At 55.9% G+C, this 26,591-nt stretch overlaps 2 protein-coding genes across 3 annotated transcripts; both read right to left on the bottom strand.

Moving 5' to 3' along the window:
• Positions 1-1,766: 1,766 nt before the first annotated feature.
• HYAL3 (hyaluronidase 3) lies at positions 1,767-24,813 on the bottom strand. The gene is made up of 5 exons (XM_074958339.1): positions 24,777-24,813; positions 21,202-22,222; positions 6,461-7,444; positions 3,894-3,983; positions 1,767-3,407 (listed from the first exon to the last, which is right to left on the bottom strand). Exons 2-5 carry the CDS (start codon positions 21,211-21,213, stop codon positions 2,973-2,975), a joined length of 1,521 nt encoding a protein of 506 aa, XP_074814440.1. The 5' UTR covers positions 21,214-22,222; positions 24,777-24,813; the 3' UTR covers positions 1,767-2,972.
• Positions 16,964-23,245, bottom strand: NAA80 (N-alpha-acetyltransferase 80, NatH catalytic subunit). 2 transcript variants are annotated; one of them, XM_074958341.1, is made up of 2 exons: positions 22,392-23,245; positions 16,964-18,414 (listed from the first exon to the last, which is right to left on the bottom strand). In XM_074958341.1, the coding sequence occupies exon 2, from the start codon at positions 18,061-18,063 to the stop codon at positions 17,029-17,031; it is 1,035 nt and encodes a 344-aa protein (XP_074814442.1). In that variant the 5' UTR covers positions 18,064-18,414; positions 22,392-23,245; the 3' UTR covers positions 16,964-17,028. The 2 variants fall into 2 exon arrangements, with proteins under 2 accessions (XP_074814442.1, XP_074814441.1); XM_074958340.1 differs by having other exon boundaries at positions 16,964-18,360.
• Positions 24,814-26,591: the final 1,778 nt, after the last annotated feature.

Here is a 26,591-nt window from a genome sequence, read left to right as displayed (position 1 = left end):
TGGACAGCAACTTGCTCCAACTCCCCTCTGCTGAGAACTCCAATCACCGAGCAGCTGTTGGTTCATCCTGGGCACTACATAAGCACCTGTGACCTCACACTGGCAGAGGGCACAGAGGGGGTGCCTAGGGGTTTACAGGGTGGTATGTGAGGGCTCTGCCAACGGTAACGCACTGGTCCTCTTAGCCACTGTGAACTTGCAGGTGATATGTAAGGCATGATGGATCTAGGCTGGAAATTCTGACCTTGAAGTTAAAAGCAGGTCGCCAGGTGGTGACAGGCCTGGGACAGATTCTGCTCAGCCAGGGGGCAGGAGATGCTTCCCTCTCTTTGCCTGCTCAGCTATGTAAGCAGCGGGGTGTCCTGCTTATGAAAAAGAACAGAGGCGTGTCCTGCCTTTCAGCCTTCACAGAGGAGACAAGTAGAGCGTGTGGCTGGGTCCATGAAAAAGGGCTGGCAGGGCTGCCTGGCTGGAAAACGCTGCAAAGACGGGTGAGCTTAACATCATTATACAGCACAGTGTTGACCAATCTATGCCGGTAGCACATATCTATATATAATATTAGCCAGAGCATAGTAGCGGCACCATGCATTGGTTTGCACAAATAGCCTTAGGCACAGCCAGTTTTATAACCTCAATTGGCCTATACCTTTGCTCTAATACTGCCCTCCATGCGATGTAGCCCTCACCACCTTGCAGAAGGCAGGTTTTGGCTTAAGCAAATAGAGACGCTGTTGAGCTCAGGTCAGAGGAATGTTTTGCCACAGCAACAGAAAGGGAGTTACTCTCCCAGGTGAACACAGCCTGTCCCAAAAGAGGAGGACAGGACATAAGATTGTTCTACACCAATTGTTCTACACCTAGGAGGTGCCTTCATGCCGCAGGGTACCTGGAATGCCTGTGTTCAGTACAAAGCGATAAGGGGTACACCATGGTACCAGAACACAAGACACAATGCTGAGTGGTTACATGTAGTTTCCGATGTACCCTGTACTTGTGACCAGGCAGGATACAAACCGAGGGCTGTAACTTTGGGAGCACACTGGCTGTGTGAGGTGAACAAAACAAGGCTGCACGAGCCAGCTTCCTGGAACTGTACTGAACCTTTTCCCTTTTCTATATTCTTCTTGGCTTTTAGCAATAAATCCACTGATACTGGGTATTTGATCTCCTGACTCTATTTCATGATGAACCAAACTGTGGTCAAGCAATGGCCTGTGTAATTTATCAACACCAGTATCTTGTTAATTAAATTGTGCTCCAGAAGGCTTTTATTTTACATGTAATGCCATGGTCCCAAGCTTGCTACTTGCCAGCACTTGACTCGCTGCTCTTTGGTAAATGCACTTTAGCGCACGTGTTCACTACAAACATGTCTAAGTGCTGTGTGTGTGAAGCAGAGCTGTGTGCGAAGGAGGAGCTGGGGCGTACTGTGAATCCCATGAGTGGCCAGTGGACCGGGGGTTTGGCACTCCAGAGCCTATCACAAACCTACCGAGGAACAGCAGAGCCTGCATGGCTGGCGAAGCCAGGGAGCTGACCCCTGGCAGAGCACAGACAAGGTTTCCTCACACTAAGGGCAAGTGGTAGCAAGGGGCCTCACAACCCTGGGTACCCCCGGGAAGCGTCACAGAGCCTCTAAGCAAAGCTCCCAGTCTGGGCAGCAGAGAAAGACACCAGCTTTACACAGGTAAGGCTTTAGATAAGTTATATTGCATTCACATGGAGGTAGCACGTATCATTCTGGTTCATTTAATCCTTTGGGGCGGGGCTAAAGAATGAACAGGGAGTGGCCTGAGTGGAAAAGGCATGGTGTGATTGGACGCACAAGCTTTTCACTTTAATTTGGGGGTGGGAACATAATAAATACTGCTGGACTGTGATTGGCTGAAATCCTTTCCCTCATCTGAAGTCATCTTAATGGACTGGTTTTAGTCGGCCATTAATTGAAGCTGTAGGAGTGGGGCTGGGGGTCTGATCACGTCCGGGCTGAAGCCATGGGGAGGAGAGACCACGGTGGGGCTTCCGGGGATGTAGAACATAGAGATGGGACCATGCCACACAGCTCAGCCATCCCCAAGGGCTCAGGAATTAAAAGCCAGGGCCAGTCAGCGAGAGCTGACCCGCTGCCAAGGCATGGGAGCCCATGGCTCTTGGCTTGCTCCCCTCACTAGAGCATCTGATGGCCGCGGCCCATCACAGCTCACCCCCAGCCCTTTGCACAGTGCCAGGGCCCCTCTTGAGATGGCAGCAAGAACATGTGCAGCTGGCCCTGTTCCAGAAATGCAGTGGTTGATGGAGGGGGGGGATCCGGCGTAGGGGCATTGGGGGCAGGGAGGAGGCCAGGGGTGGGGAAGTCATGCTGCCTCCTGAGGATTTGGGGCCTTTGAACTGTACCATCCTCCCTGCCAAACTCCCCCACTGCCTGTGACTTAATGCCCGAGGCAGCTCCTTGCTGATCTACAGGCAACTGAGTGCCTGTTACTCACTGGCCATTGTGGCTCTCGCTAGCCCTGGCTCTCAGAGGAGATAAGAACCTCCTACGAGGAGCGACTTATGGAGCTACTCCTTTAGCTCACAGGGTTGGGGCATGTGCTTTGGGGGCGGAAGGTGCCCTGGTTCTCTCTCTGCTGATGCAGCTCACATTGGGTGTGTGCCACGGGGCTAGATCTCCCCTGGATGAACTCATCTGGGACTGGGCATCTCCTCCCCTTTAAAGGGGCTTATCCCAGCATGGATTCATTGATCGTTTTATTTGTGGGCGGGAAGGATAGATTCTTATGGCTGGACTGGGCAGTCCCGGCTGATCCCCTAGGAACAGTTGATCATCCTGTGGCAGATTCATCCGTCTAGCCAGGAAAAAAGGGCGCGTCAGTGCAGGAATTTCCACGACCACCACAGGCTCCCTTCTCCCCGGGTTCCATGTCTGTGGACCTGCTGAGGTCCCATGAGCCACCCCCTGATCCAGGCGGTCACCTGAGCTCCGTCTTCCCCTCGTAGGAAGACTTAGGGCAGACCTGGGAGCCCATCGTGTTTCTGTCCCGCACTGCGATGCAGATGTCCGGATACTGGGCTGGCGCAATGCAGTCAGGGCCCCTGCTGGGCTCGGTCCACCCCTGCTTCTCACAGCTGGCGCCCGTCCATCCACGGTAGCAGTGGCAGCAGAATTGCCCCCATGCCCTCTGGCCCGGCTTGTCCGTGCCCAGGTGATTGGTCAGCATGGGGTCCGCTCCCCACTGCTGCGGGCGGAGGTGCAGGAAGGCTCCCAGCTCGTCAGGGTGCTGCCTCACGCACCGTCCATGCCCGTGACACAGCTGGCGGCTGCACAGCTGGGCCGCCGACGTCACGTTCACCACGTAGGGCCCCAAGGTGTGGGTGATGTAATGGCGGAGGCTTCTGCAGCTCTCCTGGGGGGGGGAAGCCACATTTACACCCAGTTCTGCTGCAGACACTGGCATGACCGGGGAGCAAACACTGCTACCTGTCTGCCCCACCAATGCAGCCCAGCCCTGCCCTAGAGGGACCCCACCTCCAAACTGAGCTGGGTCTCAAGGGCCCATTGGCTCGTGGGCCTCCCTGCCAAGAAAGGGGAGCAGCCAGTGCCAGCTATGCAGGGCCCCTGGGGAAGGGATCTGAGAACCCACACACACATCTCACACCCCTAAGAGTGAGTCCCTCTTCCCAGACACCTCCTGCACAGCTGCTTGCATTACGACTAACACACAGGTGAGTAAATGCAGGCATCGGGCCACATGGATGGGCACCGTTCATGCCACGTGGACAGAGGGCAAGTCCACCAGAAATGAACGTACAGACTATTTCAGCTCTTAGTATCTAGGTGACAACCCCCTGGGTCTGCAGAGGGCCTGACCAGGGCGAACTGGGGTACTTACGGCTGAACGGGAGTAGGAGTTGTCCCCCCACAGTGCCAGGCCGGTGGCGCCGAGCGCTGCGCTCTCCCCAATGGTATGGACCAGGTCAGCCTGACCGAGAAAAAAAGGGAACAAGAAAGGGACATTTAGACAAGGAATATTTGGGCACCAACTCTGGCACCAGTCGCTGGCGGCATGTTACCATACAGTGCTGTTTGCTTTGCTGGTCTCATGGCACTGGCACTGCATCATCTGTGGTTGTGTGAGAGGCAGTGCCCATAGGATCGGTACCTGCCCAGTTCTGGACAGGTGCAGCGTGGTCCTGAGGGTGCCCATGAGGCGTGAATGTAATGTTTATGTTGGCCTGCAGGTGATATTGGCATCCCCCATGACACTGCATGTGACCCCAGTACAGCACAGCCCCATGGCACTGTCGGGGCAGCACGTGAGCCCCTGGCCCAACCTGCACTTGGCAACACCCCTCATTCAGCGGTCAGTGTCACTGATGTGCAATGAGCCCTAAGCAGAGATCAAAACAAGCCGGGGTTTGCACTGACTGAGGCTGTGTCTACACTACAAAGATAAGTCGACCTATGTAAGTTTGACTTACAGCCACCACATCAAATTACTGCGGTGGCTGATGTTCACACTGCCCTCCTTCTGTGGCTGGTGCTCATCCTCACCAGCAGCGCTTCCACTGACTGAAGAGGGGCAGTGTGGGGGACTGAGATCCAGGGAGCGGAGACTGTGCAGCTGAGGAGCCAGGAGCCGACTTTCGTGTAAATTTCACAGCTCCAGCAGAGCCCTGAAATTGACAAGATGGCCAACAGCAGATGTTACTCCTGAGGGAATTCTGTGCCAAAAAATTAAAAATCCTGCATCAAAAAAGTAAAAATTATGCATACAATTTTAAAATTTTGCAAATTTTATTTGTCAATAAATATATGTGGCTCCAGCATGGGAGTGGGGAGCACAGGCAACTGGCTGCATTGAGGTAAGAGATCATCCTGAAGCCCCCACTTCCCCCAGTACAGCGACTGGCAGTGAGGCTGCACCTGACCCTGACACAGTGCAAGGGCTGGGCCTGCCCCAGAAATGCTTCGGGGCCCTGCCCCCCCTGCCAGGCACAACAGGTGTGCGTGGGCAGGCTCAGCCCAGCAGGATCCAACTGTGGAGAAGCTTAATGCAGGGGGATCCAGGTGTGGGTGAGAGGTTTCTGTGTTGGGCAGTGTGGGTGCGGGCAGCTCAGTGGGAGATCTGGATGCACAGGGGCTCGTTAAGGGGTTCTGGGTGCAGGGGCAATGGGATTCTGCAGGGGATCCAGGTGAAGGTGGTTGGGGCTCAGCAGGGGAGGTCTGGGTGAGGGGAGATGGGACTCGACGGGGTGTCTGGGTGTGAAGGGCTTAGTGTGGGGTGGTCCAGGTGCTGGGGCAGAGGGGCTTCATGAGGTGGGGGCCCAGGTGCAGCTGGTTGGGGCTCAGTGGGGTGGGGGCCTGGGGGGAGGCTTGTCGGAGGGGTCCAGGTGGAGGGGGGTAGGGCTTGTCAGGGTGGGGTCCGATGGGCCTGCTTAACGGGGGAGCCCCAGCTGCTGCCGAGGGGATGCTGCATGCCGGGCTCCCGCTTCCCCCCTCCCCCCTCCGCAATTCTTCTATCCCCTTTTCTTCTCCTTTCCCATCCCCTCACTCCCTCCCCTCCCCCTGCCCTATTCCACACCCCCTTTTCTTCCCCACTGCCTCTTCCCCCCACCCCATCACTTCCCTCACTCCCCGTTACCCAGCCCCACCTCGGGCACTCACTGTTGCCCAGAAAACAGGAAGGCTCCCAGCACACAGAAGGGGAGCCCAACTGACACTAGGACCCAGGAGGCTGCGTTCAGCAGCAGTCAGCGGAGCCCAGATGCTGCCTCCTTCAGCTGGGCAGCTCTGCACTTGCACAAATGAGTGGGGGCAGTGGCATGTAACCCCGTGTACCCCTCCTGCCTCGCCTCTGTTTGGGGGGGTCAATAACACCCCAAAAACGACACCCATGATCTACCCCCCCCACCCACTCCCAATGCATAGCTTCCCTTAACTTCCCTGGCATTTTCTGCAGGGAAGCACAGGAATTCTGCCGGGGGGCGGGGGGCGTTTTCTGCGGGAGCACAGTCATGCAGACTCCCCCCAGGAGTAATCAGATATAAGGAAGGCAGTGTCTACACAGACACTACCTTGTCCTAACCACACCGACATAAGCCTCTCATTGAGGTGGCTTTATGATGTCAGCATAGCAGGGGAGTTACATCGGCGGGAGGAGTATTTCAGTGCGGACACCTACACTGTTTTGTCAACAAAAGCAGACTTTCCTCAACAAAACTGTGTAGTGTAAACAAGGCCTGAGCCAACTGGGCGTATCCTGATTACAACAGCCCCCACCCTTGCTAGCCCCTGGCTGTCCTAGAGGTGCAGCTTCACCACCTGGTGGCTAACGGTGGCTGACCCAAGGCTATTCCCAACCACCAAGAAGGCTGAAGTCTAGCGATGAGCAGGATACCAGGCACATGGATCTCCAGCTCTGGTTCTTTCCTTTGCATCCCAATCCCTGGCTCTTACCTCGGACAGGTACCTGGCGGAGTGCCGATAGGAGACTCGGGAGTATGCTATCACAGGCAGGGGCTGCTCCAGGCCGAACTGTGCCACCCGGAAGGCCTCTTGAAGGCGGTGGTGGACGTAACTCTGGCGCTCGGCCGGCAGAAGCTTAGGTGGGAGGTAGATGCTCGGATAGAGGGCGGTGGAGGCCTCCCAGAGCCACATAAGCCGGTTGTTTCGCAGCACCTCCATGGCATGGCACTCCCCCGTGTAATTCCCCCCCTTCCTCCAGTTATCGTTGAAACAGTCAGGGAACCTGTAGAAGCCCCACAAACCCCAGGGCCTCAGCTCCTTCCCCAGCACCAGCGTCCTCTCCATGAGCTCCTGGGCTGCCCCCTCAAACTCTTCCTCGGCCAAGTAGGCTCGCTTCTTGGCGCACATCTCTGGGAACCTCTCCTGGACCCACTGCTCAGAGGCCTCCCTGTACACTGCCTTGGGGCCCCAGTTCCGTCTCCACAGCGGCCTCCACTCCTCCCAGTCGACCACAGCCAGCCCGTGGAAGTCTGGCTGCAGAAGCTGGGTGATCTCCACTGTGGCCCTCTCTAAGTGCTGCTTCAGGCGGACTTTCTGGGGGATCCCCCCATTGTGGTGCTCGCCCTCCGGGGAGATGTACGGGTAGACTCCAAATTTGTTCTTGTAGAAGATGGTCATGTTCTGGCCCTGGAATGCGCTGCCTTGGTTCTCCACGATGGCGTAGTCCTCGAGAGGCAGGGTAACCCCAAAGCGCTGGTGGCACCGGGCCGTGGGCATGTTCCACACCACCACAAACGGCTTGTGCTGGAGAAGGGGGCCGGTGAGTGCACTCTCCCAACTGCGCCCTCTCGAGGGTGGGATGGCTCCGAGGCAGAACAGGACCCAGGGCCAGACAGTTAGGCCCAGAGTCATGGTGGACATTCTGCAACTATGTCCAGTCCAGACCCCCTCCTGCTTCCTTCTTGAATGAACACCCTACAAGGGGAGAGCAAATCGGAGGCAGGGTGAGACCAGGGAGCCACACCTGTTCTAACATTAAGGGGAACAGCTTGTCCATGGCTTCCTCTCTCAGCCCCACATCCTCTTCCTTGAGCTCCACCCATGACAATGAGAGCAACCAACACAACCTGCACCCAGGACAGACTGTGGCAGGTCACCCTGGAATGCTGGGGAAAGTCCCCAGCCCATGTCACCCACGTTGGGCTAAGGAGGACCTGATGCCAGGTGAGAACTGGTCTCTTCTTGATACATCCTGTGACTGCCCAAGGTCGGCTTGTGGTTGAGCCCATTGGGGCTCCAAAGGGCTACTGGAGAGGACAGCTGTGCAAATTATGCCCCAGGACTGAGAAGTATAAAACCCCATGGCTTAGTTTGTTCTGGGTCCCTCCTCGTCCTTTGTTTTCCCTTCCAAATTACAGGTGTAATGGGTGTTGAAACCTATAGGTGGTGTTTCTATGACTGTATCAGTGCATCCCAGTCAGACTTCAGCCTGGGCTTTGTACACCCCCATGATGCTGTCTCCCCTGTTTCCTGCCATTTGGACTGGACCTCACCTCTGACCCGGCCTTCCCACCAGATCGCACTTGGACCAGGGACTTGCCCTCCCAGGGAAACTGCCAGAAGTCCCAGCTGACACCAGCGAGCAGCATCACCCCTGGATCGGTGCCCCAGGAAAGGAGCCCCTGCTTGGCCCGTGCGGGTGCAACTCCCAGGTTGGGATGCATGAGGGGATCTAAAAAAGAACAGGAGTACTTGTGGCACCTTAGAGACTAACAAATTTATTTGAGCATAAGCTTTCGTGAGCTACAGCTCACTTCATCGGATGCATTCAGTGGAAAATACAGTGGGGAGATTTATATACACAGAGAACATGAAACAATGGGTATTACCATACACACTGTAAGGAGAGTGATCACTTAAGGTGAGCTATTACCAGCAGGAGAGCAGGGGCAGGGAGGGGAACACCTTTTGTAGTGATAATCAACTGCTGGAAATGGCCCACCTTGATTATCACTACAAAAGGTGTTCCCCCCTCCGACCCCCCGCTCTCCTGCTGGTAATAGCTCACCTTAAGTGATCACTGTCCTTACAGTGTGTATGGTAACACCCATTGTTTCATGTTCTCTATGTATATAAATCTCCCCACTGTATTTTCCACTGAATGCATCCGATGAAGTGAGCTGTAGCTCATGAAAGCTTATGCTCAAATAAATTTGTTAGTCTAAGGTGCCACAAGTACTCCTGTTCTTTTTGCAAATACAGACTAACACGGCTGCTACTCTGAAACCTGTCATTATGCGAGGGGATCTAAGGCTCCTAATTCCCAGTGGAAGCTGGGAACCTTTGTGGATCTGGGCCTTAAGTTCTTTGGGGCAGGGAGTGTCTCTTATTACGTACAACTGGCAGAGCTGTCCCTAGGGTACAGCGAATCAGGGTGACTGCTCTGGGCCCCACGCTTTGGGGGGCCCCGCAGGCCGACACAACTGGCCAGCGCAGTTGGTCCCAGAAGTGACGGGTTGGTCCCGGAAGTGACAAATTCATCACTTCCTCCCCGGGCCCCGCATTCCCCTAGGGACGGCCCTGTTTACAGGGTCCTGATCTTGGAACCCTCCTACAACGAAACAGCCACATTCTTGTCTTCCGCCGTCGCTCTGATCTGCGGCCAGGGCCTCAACGGCGCGTGGCTAAGGGCAACGCTGGGTTCTCTCTGCTGGTGCCCCTCCAAACCAGGGTAAACAGATAGTCCTGCATGGGCACCGAAAAGCTCACGCTGGGGGAACCTCCTAGGGGGAGATTTGCAGGCAGGGGTGCAAGTAGGGCGGTACCCTCCAGTACGCAGTACTGACAAGAGATTTTTAGTGGGTACGGGGTACCAGAAAGACTTGGGGCTAGCCCCACCCATCCGGAGGGCAGGGTGGGGCTGTGCTCTGCCCTTAAAGGAACAGAATGGGGCTAGGGAGAACATTCATTCTTTAAATGGCTTTAACAGCACAATACATATGCTAACAAACATAAACAAAGGCTTTGTTTAAGTTTGTTAGCATAGGTATTGTGCTGCTACATTGGTCAGGAGTCCTCAAGGGGGGCGGGGGGATGGAAGGTATTTAAACAGTGTTTTTGATTCTGTTTCTCCCCTTTGATTCTGTTTCTCTCATTGGTCTGAATTATCCATGACATTCATACTGCATCACATCAAGTCCAAATCATTAGAGGAATGCCTTTGTTTGCACCGAGCAGAGGATGTTTGGACTGTGATGTCAGCCCAGTTCTGCAGCCTGGTGGGAATCAGGTGTTGTACCCAGTGTACCTAGAATTCTTCTTTGCAGCCAAACTAGTCTAACATGCATTTTGTTACCTGGAACTGGAGCAGCAAAACAAAGAAAACAAATGCCTCATTTTCCGGCTTTGTGGGTGAGAGTACGATAAGTGAAGATTATAATGCCGGACACTGACAGCCTTAAACCAGCTGCCTCACGAATCTGCCAAGAACTTTGCTGAAAATACGTTCCTCATCTTAGCAATGGAGCTAAGATTTATCACACATCTGCCCACCTTTATTTGAATGAAGCTCCTTCTGATCTGCCAGCTTAAGCATTGTCAGTTTCATCCAGAACAATTTACAAACTTGGAGCCTAATCCTGTAAACCCTTAATCATTTGATCAATTCCATTGAAGACAATGGGACTATTTGCATGACTATGGACCACTTTTGTGGACTGGTAAGGGTTTCAGGAGTCTGTTCCCATAAAAACAACAAGGAGTCCTCGTGGCACCTTAGAGACTAACAAATTTATTTGGGCATAAGCTTTCGTCGGCTATAACCCACTTCATCAGGCATCTTGTGAAGTGGGTTATAGCCCACAAAAGCTTATGCCCAAATAAATTTGTTAGTCTCTAAGGTGCCACAAGGACACCTCATTGTTTTTACTGATACAGACTAATACGACTACCCCTCTGAAACCCGTTCCTATAAAGCAGAGGTGGGCAAACTGCGGCCCAGAGGCCACATCCAGCCCTCCAGATGTTTTAATCTGGCCCTCGAGCTCCCACCAGGAAGCGAGATCTGGGGCTTCCCCTGCTCTGGTGTTCCAGCTGGGGAGCAGGGTCGGGGTCTTGCCCCACTCTGCATGGCTCCCAGAAGCAGTGGCACATCCCCCCTCCAGCTCCTATGCATAGGAGCAGCCAGGGGGCTCCGCATGCTGCCCCCACCCCAAGTGCCACCCCTGCAGCTCCCATTGGCCAGGAACCTCTGATAGTGCCTCTGCATAGGAGCTGCAGGGAGGACATGCCGTTGTTTCTGGGAGCTGCTTCAGGTAAGCGCCGCCCAGAGCCTGCCCCCTGACCCCCTCCCATGCCCCAACCCCCTGCCCCAGCCCTGATCTCCCTCCATCCTCTGAATGCCTCGGTCCCAGCCCAGAGCACCCTCCTTCATCCCCAGACCCACCCCAGAGCCCGAACCCCCAGCCAGAGACCTCCCACCCCCCAACCCCCAATTTTATGAGCATTCATGGCCCGACATACAATTTCCATACCCAGATGTGGTCCTCAGGCCAAAAAGTTTTCCCATCCCTGCTATAAAGGAAGTTGAATCCCCCATTGAAATGCAATGTTTGGGTACAATACCATAAAGCAGTTAAGGATACAGTTCTACTTAAAATTTGTCTTTTAATAAGTCAGACGTGCTGAAATGGCTCCTCACCCAACTCCCATATTCCATATAAACAGACTGAATAGTACATATGTGGGGGGAAAGTGAGTAGGTAAGCATGTTGATGTTTGTATACAAAGGGGGGTGTCAGAAGAGACGGGGAGAGCATGGGGTCCCCGGGCTGGGGGCGGGGCAGGGAGGAGTCACATGGAGGGTCACGCGGGGAGGTCACGTGCCCCCCCTTGTGTCCCTCCCATGAGTGCAGTACCAGCAAGAAATGATTTCTACTTCCACCACTGTGTTAGGCACCACTGGGAGTTGGGTGCTTCATGCTCAGGCTGCCTGTAAGACGCAGTACCAGCGGGGAGCGTTAAATCTCACGCTCATGCACAAGCCATGCCACTGCCCCCGTCCCTGCCCCTTGGCGGCTCAGATGCACCCTCTCTGCGGTCACTCCAATGGCCAGCGAGACGTATACAAGCTGGGGGAAGGGGTCCAGAACAGTTCCAACTTTCCCCACTTAAGACCCGATCGGATGCCCCCTGGAGTCAGCGGAAAGCCTCCAGATGGCATCTATGGGCCTTGGACCAGACCCGGCTGCATGGGGCCAGGGCAGCCAATGCCAGCTCACTTCTCCCCAGCTGCAACAGAGATATCTTCGGAGAGAGAAGATTAGGAACCAGATCAGTCTCGGGTGCCGCGTGACAGCCCAAAGCCATGTTCTAATCCCCCCAGAATGCACTGCCTGGGCTCTCACTGCCTCCCAGCACCCCAGAGACAGGCTCTAATCCACCCCCAATCTGCTGCGCAGAGCTCAGTTACAACTGACCTTGTTGCTTGAATATCACCTACCTTTTCCCCAGTCTATTTTCACAGCTCTGGTAATTCTAGGTCTGTGTTTTCCCAGTACAAACACTCCAACACTTATCTATACACTGCACTTAGCACCAGAAGCCCAGCCCTCCTGGGAGACCCTATAATAACAAACCCAACTGCAACACCCAGCACTTGCAAGCAACCCTACAATAACAAATCCACGTGTGTATAGCCCAGCACTTCCATGCAACCCTACAATAACAAACTCACCTGCAATATCCAGCACTTGCAAGCAACTCTACAATAACAAACCTACGTGTTTATAGCCCAGCACTTCCAAACAACCCTCCAATAACATACCCATGTGTGTATAGCCCAGAACTTTCAAGCAACCCTACAACAACAAACTCACGTGCAACATCCAGCCCTTGAGATCAACTCAAAAATAACACCCTGGTGTGTGAATTCCAGTGCTAACAAATGATCCTGCAATAGCAAACCAATGTGTGCAGCCCCTGTGCACCCGACAACCCTACAGTACCAGTGTGCATGTAACTAGCCCCTCTTGAGCCCTTAGCGGGGTTGATCGATGGCATTCGAAGCGCAAGCACTATTTGAGCTAAAGAAATACCTTAGCAGGTATTTCTTAGCAGGCAGCTGGAGTAGACTTTTAGCCTCTTACATGACCCAGCCAGAAGCAAGCTCCACACAGAGCAGGACACTCCACCTCACACCTGCCAGAACAACAGATGCAAAACCTGCAAACATATCTCCACTGCTACAATGATCAACACAACACACACACCCCTACCCCGTCCTCACAGCACACCTTTCAAGATCCACAGGTCTTACACATGCCAATCAAAACAGGTGCTGTACCCCATCCAGTGCACTAAATGCCCCAGTAGCAACTATGTGGGTGAAACCAGGCAATCACCATGCTCTGGAATGAACTCTCACAGGAAAATGATAAAAGACAAAAGCACCCTATGGCTGAACACTTCTCACAAGACAATCACTCTTTGTCTGACCACTCAGTCCTCAGGCTCAAAGGAAACCTGCACAACACTTACAAGAGACGAGCCTGGGAGCTTAAATTCATAACGCTGCTTGACACTGAAAATCCAGGCCGGAACAGAGACAGACAATAGATTTATGGCTTACCACAACAATCTGTAACCCACTAACAACCCCTCTCAGCTGCTTTCCCCACTCTGACTGCAGGGGTGTTGATAGGCCACCGCACCTTGGGTGGTCCCTTGAAACGTGTGTTAATGACTTATGCTAACTAATTGTTCAGATCTGGTATTTAATTGTGGCACTTTGAGGAAGAGCTCTGTGTCGCTCGAAAGCTTGTCTCTCTCACCCACAGAAGTTGGGACAATAAAAGATACTCCCTTGCCCGCCTCTAATCTCTCGTGTCTAATGTCTCTCTAATATCCCCTAGAGTCAGGGAGCACATGGGCATGTGATGGGGAGGGGACATTTTTGCTAAGGAAGCCTCCAAAAGGAGCTCAGCAACATCTTTAGATGGGGGGATATAACAGGCACCCAACAGCTTCAGCAGAGATGCTGTGCTAGCCGAAACATTGCCAGGTCAGTGCGACTGGCCCCGCGGAGCTCACACAGTGCAGTGTTCCAGGGATGTACAGACAGCTGTTCCACACTCGGAGCTCCTCAGGGGGCTGAGGTATTGACAGGCCAGCATTCGGGGTGGCTGACGTCCCACCGGGACTCATTCTCATTTCCCCCACCTCAGCTGAGGGCCCTTTCCCAGCAAGCGCCACAGCGAATGAAGATCCCAGCGGCAGGGTGTACGGTGTGAATGATCACATGACTAACGATTACTACATAGTACACAGCTGATGGCTCTTGAGGGTGATGGGGCAGGGCGGGATGCAGCAGATTGATCTCAGCCACTCTCTTCCCCAGTTCTCCCGGGGTTGTCACTGGGGTTCAGAAGAGCTGCAGCTACAGCCACCTTGCATGTCAACAGTGCTTCCCCACTAGAGCTGCTCCCCTCCCAGGTGCAGGAGGCTCCTGGGGGTTCCCCTCATCACACGGGAACATGGGTCTCTGCAGAGAGTGCTGCCTCCTACAAAGGAGCCTTGATCCTGGTGACTCCAGTGGGCCCACGACAGAGGTAGGGGTTACCACTCCAGAAGTGGCTGCATTTCATCAGTGGGGGAAGTGACTCTTGTATAGTAACCATAGGCCAAGGAGGCCAGGTTTGGTTTTTCTTGAGAAAAAATAGGGGTGGTTCTGATGCTGGTTCCATTTGATCCAAAGCACCGAGCTCCAGATAACAGCCAGCATGGGCCCATCTCCCTTGTGTATCCTTAGAGCCACATTCGACTTTCAGATCCATTCAGCGCATCTCCACTTACAAGAACCCAGTAACAATTCTAAGAACCGCCATAGTGGGTCAGACCAATGGTCCATCTAGCCCTGTCTTTGGTAGTGTCCATGCCAGGTGCTTCGGAGGGAATGAAAAGAACAGGGCAATTACCGAGTTATCCATCTGCTGTCGTCCAATCCCAGCATCTGTGGGTTTAAAGACAGCCAGAACATGGCGTTGTGTCCCTGGTCATCTCAGTTAACAGCCACGGACCTTGCCTCCATGAACAGATCTAATTCTTTTGTGTGTATAGAGTAGTCCCTTCCTAAGCCCACCGCCCTACACACACGCACACACACAAAACCAGCTGCTTCTCCCCACCTCTCAGCACAGTTAAGAGCAGACAGAGCCATAGCAAGAATTCACATTACCAAGACTTCCCTCTGGTTAAGAAACAAGTTGCCAAATGGTTCCCAGCATATCACGAAGCAGCCTCGTGAGTCAGAACCCACCAAAATTGCCCCAGCTGTTGGATCAAAGGCCTTTTGGAGAGGCACTCGCCTGGTCTGCTGAAAGTTGCATTTATTCCCTTTCTTTCAAGATACGCTTTCGCAATGGGGTTTCCCAGCCATTAGCCTGGGGAAATTCACATCTTAGTGGCGCCTGCCATGAGTCCATTGTCCCATCTAGCACATGCCCAGTACAGGATCATTTGCAATTAACCCCTGGAACAACTGACCAAGGGTCATGGTCCTTCTCCATCACGAACAATTCTTAAATCCAGATTGGCTCTAGGAATTATCATGGGGCAGTTCTCTCACCTGTCATGCAGGAGGTCAGCAGATGATCACGAGAGACCGCCCTGGCCTTGAAATCCATGAGTCACATCACACAGTTTGAGTGACATAGGGGGGTTGGCGAATGGGTCTGGAGCTAACCCTTACTGCTCTCCCACCTGTATATATAGGGCTTTAGCTCCACCCCTATTTCAATTAACCCAACCCCTGGGAGGGGCTTATTTTAAAATGACCCATTCTCCAGTTTGGTTCCCCACTCCAAAGAGAGAGAGACAGTCAAACTAGAAGCTGGCAACCAAAGAGACAAGGGAAGAAGTGACAGAAGAGCGATGGGTCGGAGGACACACCCTCCAGCCCACCTGTCCTCTCTTGAACAAGAAGGGTGGCACCTCCTTGATGCCAGCTGGGATGCCCTTCTGACACCCACCCACCATCCCTCTACATAGAGCGCCCCAATAACTTCTTCCGGTCCGTCTGGTGCCTAGTTATAAATGCCTCCCAAAGGATCTGTTTGCAGCAAGACAGTGGCCACCGCTGCCTTCTCCCCGTGTACCTGACACATTGAAGATATTCTTGTCTGCCCTGTATGGGCGCCTGCATGTGACCGTCGCCCTGGTGGTCTGGCTGTGAGACTGATGGCCTAGCAGTGGCCCAGGCCCTCCCTGTGTCTCAGCTGGAATGTGCCTGTTAGTAGCTGCAGTAGCTCAGGGTGCTGGCAGATCCCAGCCCAGGGAGCAGGTTGTGGGGTGGGAGGGGCCCTGAGAGAGACATCTTCCCCTCTGCGCTGGCCAGACTCCTGCAGTGTAGCCTAATGGGTCAAGCACTGGAGTGGGGCTTGCAAGGCCTAGTTCTACTCCTAGCTTGGACAGCTGGGTGACCTTGGGCAAGTCACTGGCCGCTCTGTGCCTCAGTTTCCCCATCTGTGAAAGGGGGCTAATGATCCTGATCTCCTCTGTAAAGGACTTTGGGCTAGATTCACAATAGGAGTTTAGACACAACTGCCACTTTAGACACCTAAATCTCAGAACCAGGGATTCACAAAACCCCAGCTCCACTGCCCCCACCCCCAATCTCTGTAGGTGCCCAAACTTGTTCAGCACCGAAAACTTTCAGGGTAAAAGTTCCCTGGGCACTTCTGTTTCTGCCTGTGAGCATGCTCTGTAGCCCCAGGCCACACATCCAGACACCTATACCCCAAAGAGCGATCCACAAACCACAGGCACGCCTCTGCCTCGCAGGTGGTGAGATCAGCGCCCTGCTGCTTAGCCAGCCGTGCCGCTCTCCTGCCCTCGCTGAATCTTTGCCTGCTCGCATTGGGCTGGAACTGGGCACAGGCTACGCTCCTGTGCAGACCAGCCAGGCTTGGCACAGGTGTAACCCACCAGAGCTTCGTCACCAATGCACAAGGACCAGCCCCACACAGATTTGTTAGAGGGGCTCTTAGCTGATTGGCCTTGGACCCACAAGGAGCAGGCCTGGGGAATCCCTTTGCAACCATGCTTTCAGCTCCCAAGCCCCATATCTGGGCCTCAAGAGCCTTCCCCACTGGCAATGGGAATAGAGTAGGAGGCCACTTGCTGATTTCCCTATCCCAGCAGCTTGGGGGCCCCTATCATAAGGCGGGCCCTGCTGCTGCTACTAGAGATTTCTCCAGCTGCTTCCCCAATGATCCAAGGAGGCAGCTCGCATGAGTGTCTCTGCATCATAGATTTGCAGGGTCTCTCCACAGAAATCCCCTTCTGGCTGGACCAGGAGAAATCCAGGCTCCCTGATTTACCCATGTGAACATGGCAGATGGCCCAAAAGGGAATGACTGGGATTTGGACTCTCCCCCACCCCATGGGAGTTTGTGGTAGCCCAATCAAAACTAAAACGACCAAGCAGTGGGTAAGGTGGGGACAGGGGAGTTCTCCCCAACCCCAACTTTTAATCAGCATCCCATTAGCACACTGTGCAGGAATCAAATGTCCTTCTTCATCCAGAAGATGGGGAGCCCTCTGAGGTCGCGGTACGGTGTCTCCAGCAGGGTCTGACCATAGGGATCCTCCCCTGGTAAACTGGAGGCGATGGGGCCAGGAAAAACTGGTTGGCCTAGCAGAGGGAGGTGGCATGGTGGAGGACCAGGGGGAGGGGGCAGAAGGTGTGCAGAGCTTACATGGGCAGCTGGTGGAGGTAAAGGGGGAGGTGGAGGCAGCCCCGCAGCAGCGATCCTGCAATGGAAAGGGGAAGCATGGGGAGGTGAAGGTGGCAAGGGGAGTGGAGGGGGAATGGCAGATTGTGAGGAGTTTAAAGAGCAGATCGGTGGAGACAGAGATGGCGGCAACGGTGGCAGAGGTGGTGGTGGGCACACAGTGGCGGTGCAGTGAGCAGGGGGTGTGGAGGACAGTAGTGGAGGCGGGTTGGCTCCTGAAGTTCTGCTGTTAAGATGGGAGGCGGTGGGACTGGGCTTTCCCGGTCCCCAAGCAGGTGCTCTAGTGTGAGGAGGGGGGCTGGAGAACATCTGCAAGAACTCTATGGGGACCACAGAGCTCATGAACCCCATGCTCTGCACCGGCTCAGATGCAGTGTAGCCCAAGTGGGCATAGAAGTGCTGCTTGTCATGTGTGGTGAGATGCAGGTGCCTGAAGCCACGGGACTTGGCGTAGCTCTCGGTGGCTTCCATCAGCTTCCGGCCGTACCCCTGGCCCCGCAGTGCCCTGGAGACCACAACCGTTTCCACAAACAAGCTCTCGGGCTGGCTGACAACGCGGGATAACCTGGCGTGCCCAAGGAGCTGGGTCTTTGCCATCTTCCCTTCCTCGGCAGCCTCTGTGGCCCTCTGGGTTCTAATCAGCACCAGACACATGGGGAAGTTGTCTGTGGACTTCTGGAGTGAGTACATGCGAGAGGTCTTGCTTTTCTTCCACTCTTCGTTGATGAGCTCAGCGCAGACCTCCACCAGATCCGGCCTCTGGTGAAGGGGAACTGCCGTGAGCAGCTCCGAAACCGAGCCCATTCTTCCCACTGATGGGAGACCAAGCAGGCAAAGCTTTGCAAGTCACAGAGAGCCAGCACCGCTCCCCGAAGCCACGACACACCTGGGCGGGTGCACACAGCCAGATGCAACCCTGCTGCTGGAATTCCAACGGTCACCGCAACAGGCCATTCCCACTGGCCTTGGGCAGATTGCGGCAGGGCAGGGAGACACCAGGCCCCAGGGGAGGAAGAGAAACTCCCAGAGGCAAATCCAGCCTGGAGCACACCCAGTCTTCCAAGGGTTCAGTACGTGCTATGGGTCATCTTGCGCCAACAGCTGATGGAAACAAAGCAATTGGCAGAGCCGTCACTGCCTCACTCCATCTGGCACCTGGAGAGTTTATTCCTTTTAATTTTTTCCATTTCTGGATGAGCATTTGAAAATCCACCCATAAAACTAGCCCTATAAATACCACATCTCTTAGAGGAAGGGGTGCTAAATGGGGCAGGAAGGTCCCAGAGGAATACCTGCTGGGTCCCAGAGCTGCCAGAGCCAAGCTGCGCTGGTCCCCTTCCTTGCCCCAGCAAAGGCTTATGGGCCAAAGAGTGCTGGGCTCCAGCTGGTCACACCTGGTACATGGCCCCTAGGGGCCAGGGACACAGCTTGTAGATCCGAGCAGCCCCGAGGATGCTCTAGCTTAGAATCATTGAATATCAGGGTTGGAAGGGACCTCAGAAGGTCATCTAGCCCAACCCACTGCTCAAAGCAGGGCCAATCCCCAACTAAATCATCCCAGCTAGGGCTTTGGCAAGCCTGACCTTAAAAATTTCAATGGAAGGAGATTCCACCACCTCCCTAGGTAATGCATTCCAGTGCTTCACCACCCTCCTAATGAAAAAGGGGTGGGTGACATCCAGGGGTGGGTGACAGCTGGTCCAAGGGTACATGGAGGGTAAAGGTGGCCTAAAGCTATCTCAGGCCAGGCGCCTTGTTCCTGCATAGATGAAGAGGAGTGGGGACTCCGCAGTCTGCACAGGAGATCGGACTCTGCGGCTGGTCGAGTCCTCGCAGACCAATGGGGCTGATCGGTGCCAACTGCGATGCCAGGTTCTGTGATCGGGACACCCATCCGAGAAGGACCAGACTGAGAACCACCAACTCATTGCAAGCGTGCCCTTGCTGCCCGCTTGAGAGAAGGCCACAGCCCGACCATCAGGACAAAGAGGGAGAGGGCTGTGTTAGGTTGGGCTGGGCGAAGTGGGCCATGCCAGAAGCACAGTCCATTCCAGATGGGCACCGTCTGTACAAGGCTGAGGAGGTCCCTGCCCCCTGTCAGCTTTGGCTTGTACCGAGCTTTAAACCCAGGAGATGGGTTCACAGACCCCACCCGCGCTGAAGCTTGGAGCCTACTTTAATAGAGGCTGCCTGTGCCCCCCAGGAGATGGCAGCAAGCCATGGCATAGGGGGTACCTCTCCTGCGTGCCAGCTCATCTCATAGGCTGCTGTTGGGCAGCCGGATCGGACCCAAACAAACCACCTGTGCACCCAAGCTAGGGGAAAAGGAGCACAGTAAAGGCTGCACCTTGTCAGTGGACAGTTCAGCTAGAGCGTCCCTGCCTCCCAGAGTCACCCCACCCATTGGCACTGAGCCAGCATGTGACAGCACAGCAGATAGGCCTTGGGATGGCTGTGAAATCCTCACCCTGCCCCCCCCAACTTCCGCTCTGGCTGGGTCATGAACCTTGAGAAATTGCAACATGCACAGTCACCACCACGACTTCCTCTGAGCCATCCGCTTGCTGGATTTAGAGGCACCTTGAGAAGACCCCAGCCTCTCCCAGCAGAGGGCGCTGTAGGGAGGGTCAGGAACGCTGGCTGGGGGGAGCTCCCAGCTACTCCAGCCCCGGCCTCTCCCAGCAGGGGGCGCTGTGAGGAGCAGGGCAGGGACCACTGGCTGGTGTGGGGGGGTCCTAGCTACTCCAGCCCCAGTTTCTCCCAGCAGGGGGTGCTGTGGGGAGGGTTCAGGACCACTGGCTGGGGGGAGCTCCCAGCTACTCCAGCCCCAGCCTCTCCCAGCAGGCGGCGCTTTGGGGAGTGGGGTAGAGGGCACTGGCTAGTGAGGGTGGGTCCTAGCTACTCCAGCCCTGGCCTCTCCCACCAGGGGGCGCTGTGAGGAGCAGGGCAGGGGGCACTGGCTGGTGAGGGGGAGTCCCGGCTACTCCAGCCCCAGCCTCTCCCATTATCAGAGCACAGGTCTGCAGGTTGCTCAGGCCAGCACCTTTCATCAGCACTAAAGTCACTTTAAAAAGCCCTGCGAGGAGACAGAGCAAACACTTGCCATCCTCTGTCCAGGGCCTACAGGGGCCAGCCTACCCCGGGGACCACTCTGGAGACGCTGACCTCGCGTTCATCAACGGGGCCTGAATTTCCTGGCACTGGCAGGCGCCTTTCCCCCCGGCTAGTTCCCCTTCCTAGGGGCCGGCGGGCTCTGGGAAGCCACAGGCAGTTTGCAAGAGGAACCACCAGCTAAGCAGTTTTCTCAATACAGTCAGATAGCAACAACCATGCTTTCCCGCCAGCATCTGGAGACACAGAAGGGCCTGGCCTCAGCAGCTCGATCCTGAGACAGGCTAATGTCTCGTGACCTGGGACAGCCCAGATCTGACTGTCCTGCACCCCACAGTACGTGCACAATCCACGCTGGTGCAGCCAACCCCAGCTCAGATCCCCTCACCCTGAGCCACAGCCTCATCTCCAGGGCTTCATTCAGCTTCATATTAAAAGGCCCAAATAAGGGAGGCACCCTGCTCTGGGGAGGAGCTATAGCAGCCTCGGCCATCTCTGCAAACGAGCCCCACTCTCCAGCCTGCCTTTGCCATTGCTCCATTTCAACCTCATGATGAGAATCAAAATATCCATTCAGGCCCCGGGGGAATGGCATTAAAGCCAATGGCATCCCCCTTTATGTCAGGCCCCCTCTCAGGCCTGCCAAGAACAAAGCCAGCCTCCCATTCCCCACTGCAAGCTAGGTATCACCCCCACTGGGGAAACTGAGGCATGTCCAGAGCCAGTAGTGGAGTTGGGAAGAGATTCCAGGAATTCCTGGCTCCCAAGCACTATGGAGATCGAGTCAGCTCTGTTAGCCGGGGAGCATGTTTTTGCTGGGTGTTCACTCACCCTGCCCAGCATCAATGCTCGTCGAGCTCCTGTGCTCTGCGTCTCCTCCCTGCCTGGGGATCAACTCAGAGCCTCTGCTCTGACTGGGGCCCCGGAGACGCTGTCCAGCCTCTTTCACAAGTACCTCACAGGAAGCTGCACGTTCCCCAGCCAACCACAGACACCCAGTTCTGCTTCCCAGCAGTGAATGACGTGTCTGTTTAAACATAGGACAAGCCGGCCCACGGGCCTGGAATGGAAATTGGTGTGGAGCAGCCCCTCCCCAGCGCTGGCACGCAGCCCCGAAAAGCTCTGCTCGCTGGAGGCTCCTAAAAACCAGGTAGGGCACGACAGGACTTCAGTTCAAAGGTGGCTGAGTTGGTGGGTTCTCAGCCTGATCTCCCCATGGAGCCATCGTATGGGCACAAACCAACCCCTTATGGGCAGCCTCAGCACAAAGGCCAAGAAGTAGGGTGGCGGTAGAGACGGCGTTCCCTCCACAGCTATCAGTGAGGGGAAATCCGGGGGGCACAGTGAGGAGAGCGCTTGCCCTGGTGCTGGCTGAGCTAGACCTGGTCTCTGGGGCTTCATCCTGGCACCTTCAACCTCCAAATAAAAACAAGACCCCAGCACAAAGGCCTGGGGCATACAAAGGGTTAATCCAGGGAGTATTCACTATGGTACCCAGCGCACTCCCCTAACTGCTATGCCCATACACGAGACCCTGGGGCACCAAGCTTCAGGGCAGCAGAGTGGGGAGGAAGGAGGACCAATCTCCAGATAGGCTTGCCTGTCAAGTGAACCTACCTGGCCATGGTCCCAGCTGGCACCCACACGGCACAGCCAGGGAGAAGCTCACCCTGCCGGGGTCCCAACAGGCACCCGCGAGGGAGGGGCGGTGTTTACATGGCTCAGAGCACAGAGGTGGGCTGTGTCTGTGCAGCCTGGGGCAGTGTGGACACACGCCTGGGCACACGGACAAACCCCTGCAGTGTCCTGGAGAGAAGGGGGCCCAGCTGCCCCCTGCAAACATTCCCTGGCACTGGAACAGAAATTAGAGGCGGACGAGGGGGTTGTTCCCAGGGTCAGACAGAGCCATGGGGCTCCCATCCTGGGGGGGAGTGGGTCAGCCACCAGGGCTCCCCCTTACTCCTGTAGGGGTGGAGAGACCCCTCCACAGCAAGTACAGCTCCACTTCCAGGGCATCGTACCTGCCATTCAGCTCCCCTGCTCCAGAGGTTCGTCCTAATTCTCCGTCCTTGGATCAGATCCCTCCCTGCACCTAGCCCAAGAAGCTGCAGCCTCCCCTACTCAACGTATGAGGGAAGCAGGGCCCCAAGAGCTGCCTCAACATTGTGCCCCTACCTCAATGAGCCCTATGGGGTTTGCAGGGGTGCAGAATCACCAGGGTGCAGATCCAGCTCCACCTCATCCCACCCCCATCTGCTCCCTTCCTCTAGCCCTTCCCCCCAGGATGGCCCCTGTGCCCAGAGCTGCTGCAGACGAGGTGTAAAGGCCAGGGCTATTCCCCAGGGGCTGACGCCTGCCTGGCACAACCCCTTGGCATCAACCTCGCTGGCACAAAGGGCACCTGATTCCTCATTGCCCTGTGCAACCATTTAAGCCAGGACAAAGTGTGGGCGAAACTCCCTCATCGTGACCGGGTGGCGCTCGGCACCCTCTGTGCACTGGCACAAAGAACTACCTGGGGCGTAAAGGAGAACCAGGCCCCAGAGCATGACTGGCACAGCCCAGGGCGTTCACATCCTTCGGGGGCTCTCACGGACATGGGCTGGCCAAGCTTCCTGCCTTTACCACCCGGAACAGCTCAGGTGCAGGGCAGGGCCCTACCCACTGGCGCTGTTGGCTGAGCACTAGCAAGAGCTCTGGGTAAATATGGGGTTTCCCTGCCCAGTACAGACAGGGGTTCTTTTGTCTGAGATCCAATGGGTCACTAGACCCACCATCTAGACGGTGCAGGGAGACAGAACCACCCCAAGCATGCCTGTGGGTTCAGTCCCCAACTGCTGGGCCTGGTCACAGCCCAAACGGGGCGCAATGGGGCAGGGCCAGGGGCTCCCCCCACAGCTGCCAGGCCGGGGCACAGCCCAAACGGGGCGCTATGGGGCAGGGCCAGGGGCTCCCCCCCAACTGCCAAGCCGGGTCACAGCCCGAACGGGGCACCATGGGGCAGGGCCAGGGGCTCCCCCCCAGCTGCCAAGCCGGGTCACAGCCCGAACGGGGCGCTATGGGGCAGGGCCAGGGGCTCCCCCCCCAGCTGCCAAGCCGGGTCACAGCCCGAACGGGGCGCTATGGGGCAGGGCCAGGGGCTCCCCCCCCAGCTGCCAAGCCGGGTCACAGCCCGAACAGGGCGCTATGGGGCAGGGCCAGGGGCTCCCCCCCCAGCTGCCAAGCCGGGTCACAGCCCGAACGGGGCGCTATGGGGCAGGGCCAGGGGCTCCCCCCCCAGCTGCCAAGCCGGGTCACAGCCCGAACGGGGCGCTATGGGGCAGGGCCAGGGGCTCCCCCCCCAGCTGCGAGGCCGGGTCACAGCCCGAACGGGGCGCTATGGGGCAGGGCCAGGGGCTCCCTCCCCAGCTGCGAGGCCGGGTCACAGCCCGAACGGGGCGCTATGGGGCAGGGCCAGGGGCTCCCCCCCCCAGCTGCCAAGCCGGGTCACAGCCCGAACGGGGCGCTATGGGGCAGGGCCAGGGGCTCCCCCCCCCAGCTGCCAAGCCGGGTCACAGCCCGAACGGGGCGCTATGGGGCAGGGCCAGGGGCTCCCCCCCCAGCTGCCAAGCCGGGTCACAGCCCGAACGGGGCGCTATGGGGCAGGGCCAGGGGCTCCCCCCCCAGCTGCGAGGCCGGGTCACAGCCCGAACGGGGCGCTATGGGGCAGGGCCAGGGGCTCCCTCCCCAGCTGCCAAGCCGGGTCACAGCCCGAACGGGGCGCTATGGGGCAGGGCCAGGGGCTCCCCCCCCCCAGCTGCCAAGCCGGGTCACAGCCCGAACGGGGCGCTATGGGGCAGGGCCAGGGGCTCCCCCCCCCAGCTGCCAAGCCGGGTCACAGCCCGAACGGGGCGCTATGGGGCAGGGCCAGGGGCTCCCCCCCCAGCTGCCAAGCCGGGTCACAGCCCGAACGGGGCGCTATGGGGCAGGGCCAGGGGCTCCCCCCCCAGCTGCGAGGCCGGGTCACAGCCCGAACGGGGCGCTATGGGGCAGGGCCAGGGGCTCCCTCCCCAGCTGCCAAGCCGGGTCACAGCCCGAACGGGGCGCTATGGGGCAGGGCCAGGGGCTCCCCCCCCCCAGCTGCCAAGCCGGGTCACAGCCCGAACGGGGCGCTATGGGGCAGGGCCAGGGGCTCCCTCCCCAGCTGCGAGGCCGGGTCACAGCCCAAACGGGGCGCTATGGGACAGGGACAGGGGCTCCCCCCCAGCTGCCAGGCCGGGTCACAGCCCAAACGGGGCGCTATGGGGCAGGGCCAGGGGCTTCCCCCCCCCCAGCTGCCAGGCCGGGTCAAAGCCCGAACGGGGGCGCTATGGGGCAGAGCCCCGTTTCCCCGCCGTTCCACCCCCTCGCAGGGCCCCGGTACTGACATGGCGGCGCCGCGCGCTGCTGGTCGCGCGTCCAGTCCCGTCGCTCTCCCCCGGCGCCAGGCACAGCGCCGCCTGCTGGCCGGAGGCTGCTGAGCGGCGGGCGCTGAACCCGCTTCTCGGCCGCGTGTGAAGGGAGCAGCTCCCCGCGTTCGCTCCGGCCCGGCCCAAGGACCCGGCCAAGCACATTGTGATACCCGGCCCAGAAAGACCCGGCACAGCCCATTGACACCCGGTCCATAGACACACCGCACAGCAGGGCCTAGTCTTCTGAGGCCCGGACCATTGTCACAGGACCCATTGACGGACGGCCCAGCCAATTAATACCTGGCCTGGCCCATTGACACCTGGCACACGGCCCATTGACACCCCATCCGGCCCAGCCCTTTGACACCTGACCCAGCTCATTGACATCTGGCCCAGCCCTTTGACACCTGGCAGGGTGGATAAGCATCAATGTTTTTTTTTTTTAATCAGATTTTTAATCGGACACAGTCCACCCAACAGAGCAGATGTCACAGGCAAATTGCTGGATAAAGTGTATGAAAGAGAAATTGATCAGTGTGCAAAAGGTCTAGAGGGTAAAATTGTTAACCTGAGTCTTGATGGGTGGAGCAATGTCCACAATGTTCCTGTTATATGTGCTTGTGTGACAACAGAAGAAGGGAATGTCTTCCTTACAGAAACAACTGATACATCAGGAAATGCACACACAGCAGAATACTTACAAAAAGTAGCAGTAAAAGCTATAACAAACTGTGAAAAAAAATTCAAATATCTAGTATGCAGCTTGGTTACAGACAATGCTGCAACTGTGTCCAAGATGAGAAGAAATTTAGAAGAGAGTGAAGAGAGTCCCAAGCTATCAACATACAGTTGCAGTGCTCATTGATGCACCTCCTAGCCAAAGACTTCAGTGTTCCAGAAATAAAGGCTAATGTTGTTGAAATTGCAAAACACTTTGGTAACAACCACTTTGCAGCAGCTGCTCTGAAAACAGTGGGAGGAACCAAGCTAACTCTCCCACAAGACGTGTGATGGAACTCAGGAGTGGACTGTTTTGAGCACTAGATCAAGAACTGGCCTAATCTGATGATTGGTTGTGAACAAAATCATGAAAAAATAGATGGCACTGCCACAGCCAAAGTTCTCAACATTGGGCTTAAGAGAAATGTTGAACACATGCCGAGTACCCTGAAGCCCATTTCTGTAGCCTTGAACAAAATGCAGGGAAATAGCTGTTTTATTGCTGAAACTGCTGAAATTTGGAAGGAACTGAGTGAGATCTTAAAAAAAGAAATATGCAATGATGGAGTTACATTACAAGCATTAAAAAAACGAATGGGACAAGCACTATCTCCAGCTCATTTTCTTGCAAATATTCTCAATACTTGGTACGAGGGTCAAACCTTAACTGCTGAAGAAGAGGAGTTGGCTGTGACATGGACATCCAGCAATCAACCCTCCATAATCCCAACTATCCCTCCATAATGCCAACTAATAAACTTCAGAGCTAAGGGTGAACCATTCAAGAAATATATATTTACTGATGATGTTTTAAAGAAAGTCACACCAGTGAACTGGTGGAAGTCACGTAAGCACTTGGATTCAGAGACTGTTGAAGCGATAATCTCACTTTTAACAGCAGTAGCTTCTTCTGCCAGTGTAGAAAGAATATTTTCTTCCTTTGGACTAATTCATTCCAAATTGAGAAATTGTTTGGGACCTGAAAAAGCAGGAAAGCTTTTTTTTCTTTTCCAGATGATGAACAAACAGGAAAATGAAGGTGAAGACGACTGAGTTAGCTGCAGAAGCCAA

The sequence above is a fragment of the Natator depressus genome, chromosome 7 (assembly GCF_965152275.1).
Source record: "Natator depressus isolate rNatDep1 chromosome 7, rNatDep2.hap1, whole genome shotgun sequence".
Classification (NCBI taxonomy): domain Eukaryota; kingdom Metazoa; phylum Chordata; order Testudines; family Cheloniidae; genus Natator; species Natator depressus.
Note: the sequence above shows the minus strand (reverse complement) of the source record. Positions and strands in the feature narration are given on the sequence as shown.